The sequence below is a fragment of the Micromesistius poutassou genome, assembly GCF_964030765.1.
Source record: "Micromesistius poutassou genome assembly, chromosome: 16".
Taxonomy (NCBI): Eukaryota; Metazoa; Chordata; class Actinopteri; order Gadiformes; family Gadidae; genus Micromesistius; species Micromesistius poutassou.
The window spans coordinates 18332204-18343213 of NC_140286.1; the positions used below are offsets into that span (position 1 = coordinate 18332204).

The window sequence follows — 11010 nt, forward strand, 5'->3', positions numbered from 1 at the left end:
TTCCCATAATCACTTCAACATTACACATAACTTTCGTCATGTACATACATGTTTGATTTTTTTGTGTGTGGATTATTTGGGTTGTTACTGACATCTGGTGAAAATGTCATGCAGACAGCCTCATCAGAAATCTTTACTGAGATGTTGACGCGTTCATTACTTATTTTCCCCACTGTGTATATATATATAAATATAAATACATATATGGATATATCCACACATGTATGTGTATAAATGAGTGTAAATATCTATATTTAGATGATCATGTAGTCCATGGCAAAATTACCATGATATTGAGCCGATGGTATATGCATACGTAGAAGCTACAAGACTGAATGATATCATCTTGATTATTTATGAATGTTTTATTCGAGATATGTTGACAAAACACCATCCCTACCGATATGCCTATGCTATGTGATGTCACGAAGTACAAGCCCTATCAAGATCAAACACTGCTCAGAATGGTTCGTCATTTTACTTTAGATGTACTAAATTGTCATTAAGACCTTTCGATGAGAATCTTCAATGCAAAGATGAAAGCATGCAGTGGCTTAGCCAAAAAAAAAAACACCACAAGTATTATAAAAGGTACAGAAAAGAAAAGTCAGCAACGCTACTTTATTCTAGCAGGGTGTATATTTACATTTGAATTAACACAATGGAAACATTAATATCCATGAAGCTATGCAATATGTACTGAACAATTTATTTTAAATTGATCTACATTTCTATTGTATACCATTTCTTCTGAAGATTTGAAGCCCACGTGCTACATGCAGTACTCCCATGCTGCATGATGAACATGTAGGAATTTATTGAGAATTTGAATCCATACCGTGGTTCTAACCATAGGCCTTCTGATGCCCCTTCTACATTGACTTATGCAACTTTATTTGATGAGAACTCTGTACTTAACTGAAGTCAAGTGGCAAGTCTGGTAATCCTTTTTTTTTTTTAAACAAATAGAAATTTGCGCAATTTCCGTTTTATTAAGACATTTATACAACTGGGCTAACTATTTACAAAACTAGCTTCATCTTAACGGTAAAGCCACATACAGCAAACCAATTAAAGAAAATAGTTTAATATACTAAGTCACTATAGTGCATACACATTTATATATAGACATTAGCATAACATAATTTTCAGACTTTATACAGCACTTGTACTTTTTAGTCCACAAGTAAATCACTAAATGGTGAAGTATATCCAATACACTCAACACTATTGAACATGGAAAGAGATGCCTGCTAGAGACTCTGTTTAAAGACCCCATAGCTATCGTAGTGCAGACCAGCAAACTATCAAGGTTAGAACCTACAAACTGTCCTTCATTAAAGACACCTTGCTTTTAACATATTTGAACATTATTATCCAAAGTTAGAGCAATTAAGAGTTTCCACTTTAGAATAATATAAACATGATGCAAGTGGACGATTTACATCGCTGCGTTAAAGAGATCTCCCGGCTCAAATCAGATCAGCCACATTCATTGGCATCTCCTCTATAGTTGTGTTGTAAAAGGTCTCAATGTCCCGCAGAATCCTCTTGTCCTCCTCCGTGACAAAGTTGATAGCAACTCCTTTTCTGCCAAAACGACCGCCACGCCCAATTCTAGAAGGTAAAACAAGGCTGTTGGCGTGTTGACTGCAAACAGTGCAGTGTTGCTAGGCATCGGGGCTGCAACTTACCTATGAATATAGTTCTCTCGATTAGTTGGTAGGTCATAGTTTATGACCAGGGAAACTTGCTGTACGTCGATTCCACGAGCCTTAACATAAAAAAAATAATTAAAAAAAGTCATGATCTACTCAACTTCTAGTTCAAACCATTTGGACCAATGCATTTGTTGACTGCTTATAAAGTAATAGATTTCCAATGTAGAGAAACCCATTGTGGAGCACAGACCTTGATCTCCCCAAAGTGGAATTGCTTAGCCATTTATAGGACGGTTGCAAAGTAATAGACTTTGGGTAGGAAGTTCAAACTAGTGAGTATCAGGATTGTCACTCACCAGAAGATCAGTGGTGATCAGGACCCTACTGGACCCAGATCGGAACTCCCTCATGATGACGTCTCTCTCCTTCTGCTCCATGTCACCATGCTGAGAGGATTTAAAGTTAGCATTTAAAAACCTAAACATCCCTATCCTAACTTCTAGAAAAGCATAGAATTCATATAGCAATTAGATAAAAGTGACACCAGATCTTACAAGAGCAGACACCGTGAAGTCCCTAGAATGCATCTTGTCAGTGAGCCAGTCCACCTTCCTCCTGGTGTTGAGAAAGATCACGGCCTGGGTGATGGTTAGAGTCTCGTACAGGTCACACAGCGTCTCCAGCTTCCACTCCTTGTGACAATGAAAATGACCAATAGGTTAGAATTACCCATGAAACGGAATTCATGTTAAGAAGTGGATTGCAGTAGATGTGGACCCAACGACACCCAAGATAAGAACAAAGTGTAGTTTCAAGGCAATCATTGTGCAATGTTGCACAGCATCTTGAGCCGAGGGATACTGGACATTAAGAAAGAGGTCCTCCCAAGCCTAACTATCGACACTGTGCTTATGCTCTCCTTCCTTGGTGTACCCATGCTTACAAGGCCACAACAGCTAGGCATCAAAGCCTGACTGTCGCAGTTTTAGCAGGGTGCTTTAAAAAGAAGGGTGCATTCAAGTGAATGCATTAAAATTGTGTGAAACTAGAGACGGGACCGTCAGTTGAAAACGCCACCTACCTCTCGTTCAACATTTATGTAGAACTGTTTAATACCCTCCAGGGTAAGCTCTTCCTTCTTCACCAGGATGCGAATCGGATCTCTCATGAACTTTTTCGTCACTTCCAACACGTCGGCTGGCATCGTAGCAGAAAGAAGAACCACCTGTTAAACACAAGGCTGTTAGAGCTGGACTTGAGTTTAAACTTCATCAAGTGGCATGTAAAGAACATTACATTAGATGGCAGGCTTTGAGACACAGGTCAAGGAACAGCAAGAGGTTTGACTATATCCTATTTGCTGCACTCTACAATACTCTTCTGTGATAAGGTAGGGCAGACAATATTAGCTTTTGATAAAATGCTGTAAAGAATTTAAAAAAATGCTATAAGGATGGATAGCCAGAGGTCTGTAATAACCCCAGCCAAGCGTTTAGCAGGCTTACAAATTTGTCTACCTGCATGCAAGCTAGTCATGGTTTGCAGAGTGGCTTTGTAGGGAGGGGGCCTACTCTACACTAGCAATGTTGCATTTTGCAAAAATTGGATCACACAATTTTGGCAATTATTTTTACAGAAGAGTGGTTGTGCAAGTTGCCTTATTAGTCACTTACTTGGATGTTTGTACTCAGTTTCTGAAAGATCTCATAGATCTGATCCTTGAAACCTCGACTAAGCATCTCATCGGCTTCGTCCAACACAAACATCTTGATCCATTTAGGCGCTAAGCAAATTAATAAGTCTATTATTAGACATTCTTCAATACCTGAGGAAACAATGATAAGTAGAAACTTGTGACAATGTACCTACAGAGGTATCTCCTATTAAGCATGTCAAAGACACGCCCTGGGGTTCCCACCACCATGTGGGGGGCCTCTGCCTGGAGCTTCTGCATTTCATTGCGGACATTGGTGCCTCCAATGCAGGCATGGCAGGTTGCTCCCATGTAGTCGCCCAGCGCGATGATCACCTTCTGGATCTAATACATCAACAGACACATTGATGCGTTTCAGTAAGCACACTCTACAAAAGGTTGGAAGGTGACATGATTGAATGAGTGATCAGCAAAAAGTTTGTCCCCATTATTGGGTCAGTCCCGAAAGATGAACAATCATCTCACTCATTTCCCACAGCAGGGAAGACATGGTTTTACATTCCAACCAGCAGAGCCACATCACCTTTCAGACCAATGCAGTCACGGACAGGGACTACACCAATCCTAAGAGGGGGTCCATCTATTAGTTTTGGATTTTGAGAATGAGTGTTGGAAAAAAATACCTTTGTCTTTTGAGCCACTGTCCCGATTATGCCAGCCTTGGTCTGAGAAACAGTTAAGTTAACCCTGACCTCAGGACCAGCATACCTGCTGAGCCAGTTCTCTGGTGGGGGCCAACACCAGAGCTTGGGTCTCCTTCTGTTCTATGTCCAGCTGTTGCAAGATAGAGATGGCAAAAGTGGCCGTCTTACCAGTGCCTGACTGGGCTTGGGCAATGACATCATAACCTAATTGGGGAGAACACACTGAAGTCAACCATGTTCAAAAATAAACAAATATTTCAGCCACAAAACCAGTTGACCAAACACTCCTGCATTAAAGTAGCTCAATGTTGTCAGTAGGCTTGGACGGCATCTGTTTTTGTTATACCTTCCACCGGGCTATACTGTATGCGTAAACAAAATAGAAACTGGGGCTTTATGTTTTTAACTTGAAGGTAAAATGTCAGCTTACAATGCTACGAGTCTATTACGCAATTACCAACTTAGACAAGTCGATTGGTTTAAGTACTTATGGCCCATAGATTGATAGATGGGACCAAAGTCTCTTTTTAATCCATTGAGTCAACTTTTATAATTTCCAATGTAGCCGCATGGAAAGTGACCTGCATAATATACAGTAGGCGTGGTCGATATGGCTGAACGACAGATATAACTTTATCATATTGATATCGATAACTATTGAGAATTTGAATGACCTAAAAAGACTAGGAATTACCATGCTGGATTTAAACACTTATGTTTAACACTTAATGACCTTCCACTGTTATTCATTGATAAATACTCCAATGTCGATAGAACAATGAACACAAAAATCACTCAAATTTGTAAATAAGTATGGAAACGTGTTTGTCTAACAAACCCAGCTGCTAGATTCGGTGGTCAAGTCTGTTATCGATAGATGAACACGTTTTATATTGATACTGATCAAAAGTCTATCATGATACGATAATTAATTGTTTTATTGCCCAGGCCTAATATACAGTATGCATTTATAAGAGTTCAGAAAAAAGGTTCCGGAAAAGGAGTTTGCATTTGGACCGTGATACCGTCTGCAAGTCTAAATACCCTGGTGTAACACAATACCGCCCAAGCCTAGTTGAAAAGTGAGATTTTAAGCAAAGAAGCAATATGGTTTTCCTGAATGATTTTGAGTGATCAGTAGTATAAAAAGTTGTCACCAGTTCAAAGTAAGCCCCGAAAGATGGTAAACATCATTTCACTCAAAAGCACTAGGTTCACCAATCAAGATTGTTACATTAATAAACATGTACCTTTGATGCAAGGGATAATTGCCCTTTGCTGAATGGCAGATGGCTTCTCAAAGCCATAGGCATAGATACCCCTCAGAAGGGCCTCCTTCAGGTTCATGTCATCAAAGTTGTCTGTAATTTCAGTCCAGTTGCTCTGAAGGAATAAGTTAAAAAAAAAAACTACTAAGCAACAAGTAAAAAGTTGCGTGAGTCCTGCACTAACATTTACACAAGACAACTGGTCATGTCATATACAGCATTTGGGAGAAACTAGGAGAAACAAAAATGGTTGTGACTGCTTATCAAGTAATAGATTTCCAATGTAGAGAAACCTATTGTGTAGGACAGACTTTACCTGCCCCAAAAAGGCATTGCTTAGCCACTAGACATTTGCAAAATAAGTTTAGGAGTATTTCTATTATTTTTTTTTTTAATCAAGGGGAAAAGAAACAGGCATATTATTGATTGGGTAATTATTTATACATTCATAAATTACTTGAAATAATATACCTCGATGATGCCATCTGGCTCCATCCCTTCTGGTCCCCCATGGTCTCCATCTCTGGAGAGAAAACAGTTTAAAGTCAGAATACATCCGATAGCTTCATAAACCAGCATAAAGCTAGTACGGATGATGTATTCAGTTTGCCAGAGATCCAACTGGTACAATGAATCTCATGTTTACTGAATCAAACGCGTTACAAAAAACGTCCCAATTCCGCATTAAATGTATAATAGAACAAATTAAAAGTATTCAAATTAAGGGCACGAGACTGTGTTATAAACTATGAAATGTTACCATGTTTTAAACAGCCCGACTGCATTGCGCCGAAGAACAGAACACGTGTCAGATATCGAGAACTATGGTTCAATAATGAAACGTGCCTTAGGCTAGTCAAAACGTGCACTTCTGATTATAAATCGGATTTACGCTTATGAGGAAACGGGTCGGCTAAACTACTACAGCCTTCTGCACCGAGCTGCATGGCGAACAAGGCCCTCTGGATATCTTCAGGGTACATGGTTCTAATTCAACGTTACAGTTTGGTCGTTTATTGCCAATATACATGTGCATACTACGGGCCCATTGGGGTGTACATCTTATATTCGACTTCACATGTAGTATTATAACATAATTAACAGGGAGCTTTGCACTAGAGTACGCCGAACAACACGCTAGCAAGGAGCTCGGTGAGGCCTGGCTGGAAATGCACCAAGTCTCGTTTCTTTAGGTCGAGCACATTAAGTGCAAAACATTTTGAATATATAGGCCGAAATTGAACAAATACACATTTTAATGACCAATATAGCAAACAGACAGTGTCATTTACCTGTTGAAATCAGAAGACTCACTCGACATGGTCTGTTATCAACTTCGGCATGCGGCTGGAAAGATCGCTTATGACGACTGCAGCTGCTTTTATGTGGCGGGACTATATTCGTTGATGAATGTAAAATCCAATTTTATGTATACTTGAACAATAGTACACTCACTAAATATTTAAACTCCAGATTTACTGTTATATAAACATTTTAGAAATCGTGAGCAGTGACTAATTATAATGTAACAAATACTTTTAACTATATTTTGGAGCGGAAGGATATTGCAGTATTCAGGAGTTCTTGTGCCAGAGACTCTGAGGTTAAAATGAGTTCCGGCGAGGTTGAGATTTCCATTTCTTGTGTGTTTCATTAACTCAAGTAGGTCACACATATAGCCTATTAGAAATTATTATTGAAATAGGATATTTACCAAATAATATTCAAACAATGTTGTAGGGATATTCATTTATGGATGTATTTAAGTGGTCTGAGCAAATCTCTAAAACACTTCTTATTGGCCTATATTAACATTATACATTTTTAAGAAATATACATTTCTTAGCTCTAGTATAGGTTTTTGTTTTTTAAAATCTATTGATAATTAAACGTCAAACAAATAATTAACTCAAACTTCGATCATTTTTCTTAAACTACTTCCGGTTATCTATCAAAATAAATTTTGGCAGATCGATGTTTTATCTACTCTGTACAGAACTTCAGTAATAAAGAGCATACCATTTGTACAATGTAAATTATTCCAACATCTGATTCACTTGTGTCTATCACTTATTTTAACTTTTAATCTGAAGAGAACATATTGCAACCGGAAATATGTATTGTACCTAGTAACTTAGCACAGGTTAGCCAGCTGGATGGAAAAAAGAGAGTCGGGCTATTTCAAACATGGTAAATGCTACCTCAATCTATTGGTTTTTAGCAGTTCCAACGATAAATAGGGAAACACTGTGTAGCCCTAACATGTGTGAATGATTAATCTGAGCCAGAAGAGGCACCGAGGACCACGAAATCCCGGTAGATGGTTTTAGCCATTAGTGGTTAACTTGCTAACGGTACAACATGGGGAACACAAGCTAGCCAGTTTAGCTTATTTTGTTATTAATTGTTTATAGCAACTTCCATATAGTCTACTATATGTCATCATTTCATTTGAAATTATTATGAGTGTTGTACTTTGCCCTAAACCGAAAGTTAATCAAATATCAATGAGGTAGCAAACCCGGCTAGTTAAATGTTTTGAACAAACAATCTGTGGATCTCAATTTTCCGCAAACTATTGATAGTTTCACATATTGACAACACGAGATTCCCTACATACCTTTACTGTATAGATCTATCCATAAACGACTTCAGGTACACACAGGGTTTTGGGACCTGGCTGGATGTGCTAGTGTAAAGGTTTGGACCGATGTTCTTTTCATTTTGAATCTTCTTGTTATTTTCTTCTGCAGAACAAGCTGAAGTCCTCACAGAAGGATAAAGTTCGTCAGTTCATGATCTTCACTCAGTCCAATGAGAAGATTGCGTTAGCCTGTCTATCACAAAATGAGTGGAAGTTAGACGTTGCCACTGATAACTTCTTCCAAAACCCAGAGCTCTACGTTTCAAATTTAAAGGGAGTCTTGGATAAGAGAAGGCTTGAACAGCTATACAACCGATACCGAGGTACTGTTTTTAAAGCAGATGAACCGGCAGACAATATCATTTGCTGTTCTCCCTAGACCTCTTCTGTCTTACTTACTCACTTTCCCTTATAGATCCTCAAGATGATAACAAGATCGGTATTGATGGAATCCAGCAGTTTTGTGACGACCTGGGTCTGGACCCGGCTAGTGTAAGCGTGCTCCTTATAGCGTGGAAGTTCCGTGCCGCCACGCAATGTGAGTTCTCGAAGCAGGAGTTCATGGATGGAATGACAGAGCAAGGGTGAGAAGAATACTCCATATGCCATTTCTGTTGCCAGTGTTGGGTAGCTGTCGCTGCAACGCCTAGACATGTTTTTAGCCTAGCACAGAGCTGGCAAAGATGAATACATCAGGGTAATTTTATTTTTCTTACTTTTTTCAGTATTGATAATGTGTTCATATTTTGGTTTTAATGAGAACAACTAAAATAGTAACTGTTCACTGCTCATCATAAACTCTGCAGCTTGAGAAATATTCCAGCTTGCATACATTGACGTTGAGGACCCTTACCCCATGCAGAACCCTTCTTAAACCAACTTACCACACCAACGTCAATTTGTCGTTCTTGTTCTGAAGCTTGTTTTCTTTGTCTTAGGTGTGACAGTATAGAGAAGCTAAAAGCTCAGTTACCCAAAATGGAACAAGAGCTGAAAGATCAAGGAAGATTTAAGGACTTTTACCAGTTTACATTTAACTTTGCTAAGAATCCTGGCCAGAAAGGATTAGGTAAGTGTTTTGTGTGTGTGTGTGTGTGTGTGTGTGTGTGTGTGTGTGTGTGTGTGTGTGTGTGTGTGTGTGTGTGTGTGTGTGTGTGTGTGTGTGTGTGTGTGTGTGTGTGTGTGTGTGTGTGTGTGTCCACACATGTATTTAATTCTACATGTTTTACACTTCCCTTTTGTATATATGCATACATATATTTATTATATCAACTTTTTTTTAGATCTAGAAATGGCAATCGCATACTGGAATTTAGTATTGGCTGGAAGATTCAAGTTCCTGGATCTGTGGAACAAATTTTTAGTTGTAAGTGAATTGGTATTATCAATATTTCAACCGTCCTTTGTTGTTGGCTAACTTCAGTCCATACCTCACTTCCTGCAGGAACACCATAAAAGGTCAATTCCCAAAGACACATGGAACCTCTTGTTAGACTTCAGCACAATGATCACAGACGACATGTCGAATTACGATGAGGAAGGTGTGTACAGAGAGATAAATTACTCCTTTTCCGTGTTTTGGGGTTTGCACATTGTAGTAAAAGGCCATTCATACAACTGAAAGTTCATAACTTGCCTGAAGGTCATATTCAGACCACGTAAGCCACCTGTTTTTGTCTGCACACAAACAAACACTTTTTATTTATTTATAACACCCAATTATATATATTTTTTATTTTCAAATGTATGTTTATTCCAGCCACACTTCTCAAGGTCCTCCACTTTGGAGATCCACGCCTTAACGTTTTGGTTGGTAGTTAAACACTGGTCGTCCCTTTGTTCACACAACCTTGTCTCTTGGCCGCAAAAAGCTGCCATAATAATTAAAGCGTTCCGCTTGCTCTCACGCTATCGTCAACTTCCCACTTTCACTCATAGATGATATGATTCTGTGAACATTGATGGTTTTCAATGTTCACAGTTTCAATGTTTTGTTTTGTTTTTGCGCTAAGTCGACGCTGACTTTCAACACAACGCAGCCTTTCAGTGGAGCCCGGGAGTGAGTGACGTTCAGAAACAAGGGGAAAGGACTTATGTTTAGTATTTGTTTTATTATCTGGCGTAGTGTGTACATGGCCCGATTCGTGTTGCATGCATCTATTGTGGGGTTCCATTACAGAGAAATGCCTCTGTCTGCAGTGTAAAGAAACTGTTCATTTATTTTTTTTGAAGGAGCATGGCCGGTACTCATCGACGACTTTGTGGAGTTTGCGAGGCCACACATCGGGACCAAAAGTACAGCGGTTTAACAGTGGCTGCCCGCTGTGGCTTCCGGAACATTAACATTTGTACAAACCCTCACCAAACCATGGTGGGGCGTCGGGGAAGAGGATTGCACTGAGCTGAGATCTACATTGCCTTTTCAACCCTCAGGACCGAGACGTTTTACAAAGAGACTTTATGAAGATATACAATATATATAAAGAACGCGTACCTCCTCGTCTGTGGACTGGGAGGGCTTGGTTTGGGGGCTTTTATTTCAAATCTAGGTCTTTTTTTCTTTGAGCTCAAACAAACTGAAAAGAAGTGACCATCTTGGAGCCATGCAGATCCTGTCACAGCGGTCAAGTCGATTCAAATGGGCCTGGCTCGAGGAGCTACTACCTTGACACCCTGGCTTTTGAATCATGATCTGGGAAGTCAGCGAGGGACTCATACTTTGAAATATTGAATCAAATTTTAATACTTTTGATTGCATACCTGCTACAATTTGTTTTACTTTTAATAAATATTTTGGTGACAGATCAGTGCATAATAGTGATTGTATTTTTTTGTTTTAAACAACGCTGTTTTCAAACACAAGTGTATAAAGACAATAAATATTTCAATATTGTATCTCTTTCAGCTAAAATCTTTGTTTATTTTTCTTAATGTACAAAGGGCTATAGCATAATTCTCGCTAAACAGTAATAATAGTCTGCCATTTGTTCATTAATGCTATATTTAACCTCATTAATCTAAATGGGCTAAATTACGTCTTTCTTTAATTGTGTGTTGGTTCCATCGCCGTGTGCTGCCC

At 39.0% G+C, this 11010-nt stretch overlaps 2 protein-coding genes and 3 non-coding genes across 7 annotated transcripts; 1 reads left to right on the top strand and 4 right to left on the bottom strand.

Moving 5' to 3' along the window:
• Positions 1-350: 350 nt before the first annotated feature.
• On the bottom strand, positions 351-6635 carry eif4a2 (eukaryotic translation initiation factor 4A2). Of its 2 annotated transcripts, none has more exons than XM_084481267.1 (11): positions 6580-6635; positions 5759-5810; positions 5270-5402; positions 4084-4223; positions 3531-3699; positions 3335-3444; positions 2743-2886; positions 2216-2353; positions 2018-2107; positions 1695-1774; positions 351-1617 (listed from the first exon to the last, which is right to left on the bottom strand). In XM_084481267.1, exons 1-11 carry the CDS (start codon positions 6606-6608, stop codon positions 1473-1475), a joined length of 1230 nt encoding a protein of 409 aa, XP_084337393.1. In that variant the 5' UTR covers positions 6609-6635; the 3' UTR covers positions 351-1472. The 2 variants fall into 2 exon arrangements, with proteins under 2 accessions (XP_084337393.1, XP_084337392.1); XM_084481266.1 differs by having other exon boundaries at positions 5759-5822; positions 6580-6627.
• LOC311361458 (small nucleolar RNA SNORA81) lies at positions 2490-2672 on the bottom strand. Its single transcript, XR_014638631.1, has one exon. It is a non-coding gene; the product is annotated as a small nucleolar RNA SNORA81 (small nucleolar RNA).
• On the bottom strand, positions 3776-3842 carry LOC311361460 (small nucleolar RNA SNORD2). Its single transcript, XR_014638633.1, has one exon. It is a non-coding gene; the product is annotated as a small nucleolar RNA SNORD2 (small nucleolar RNA).
• On the bottom strand, positions 5148-5220 carry LOC311361459 (small nucleolar RNA SNORD2). The gene has a single exon (XR_014638632.1). It is a non-coding gene; the product is annotated as a small nucleolar RNA SNORD2 (small nucleolar RNA).
• A 785-nt stretch (positions 6636-7420) lies between the features above and the next one.
• On the top strand, positions 7421-10814 carry dcun1d1 (DCN1, defective in cullin neddylation 1, domain containing 1). 2 transcript variants are annotated; one of them, XM_084481269.1, is made up of 7 exons: positions 7421-7477; positions 8041-8254; positions 8347-8515; positions 8870-9000; positions 9215-9297; positions 9376-9472; positions 10164-10811. In XM_084481269.1, the coding sequence occupies exons 1-7, from the start codon at positions 7475-7477 to the stop codon at positions 10238-10240; spliced, it is 774 nt and encodes a 257-aa protein (XP_084337395.1). In that variant the 5' UTR covers positions 7421-7474; the 3' UTR covers positions 10241-10811. The 2 variants fall into 2 exon arrangements, with proteins under 2 accessions (XP_084337395.1, XP_084337396.1); XM_084481270.1 differs by lacking the exon at positions 9376-9472 and having other exon boundaries at positions 10164-10814.
• The last annotated feature ends 196 nt before the right edge of the window (positions 10815-11010 follow it).

Bases quoted from the DNA above. Each gene is read 5' to 3' on its own strand.
- eif4a2 (XM_084481266.1), bottom strand. From the start codon at position 6,608: ATGTCGAGTGAGTCTTCTGATTTCAACAG. The intron at 3,445-3,530 runs GTAGGTACATTG...TAATTTGCTTAG, and splicing joins GCTTAATAGGAGATACCTCT to CGCCTAAATGGATCAAGATG. The intron at 2,108-2,215 runs GTAAGATCTGGT...AAATCCTCTCAG, and splicing joins ACTTCACGGTGTCTGCTCTT to CATGGTGACATGGAGCAGAA.
- dcun1d1 (XM_084481269.1), top strand. The intron at 8,516-8,869 runs GTGAGAAGAATA...TCTTTGTCTTAG, and splicing joins GATGGAATGACAGAGCAAGG to GTGTGACAGTATAGAGAAGC. The intron at 9,473-10,163 runs GTGTGTACAGAG...TTTTTTTTGAAG, and splicing joins GTCGAATTACGATGAGGAAG to GAGCATGGCCGGTACTCATC.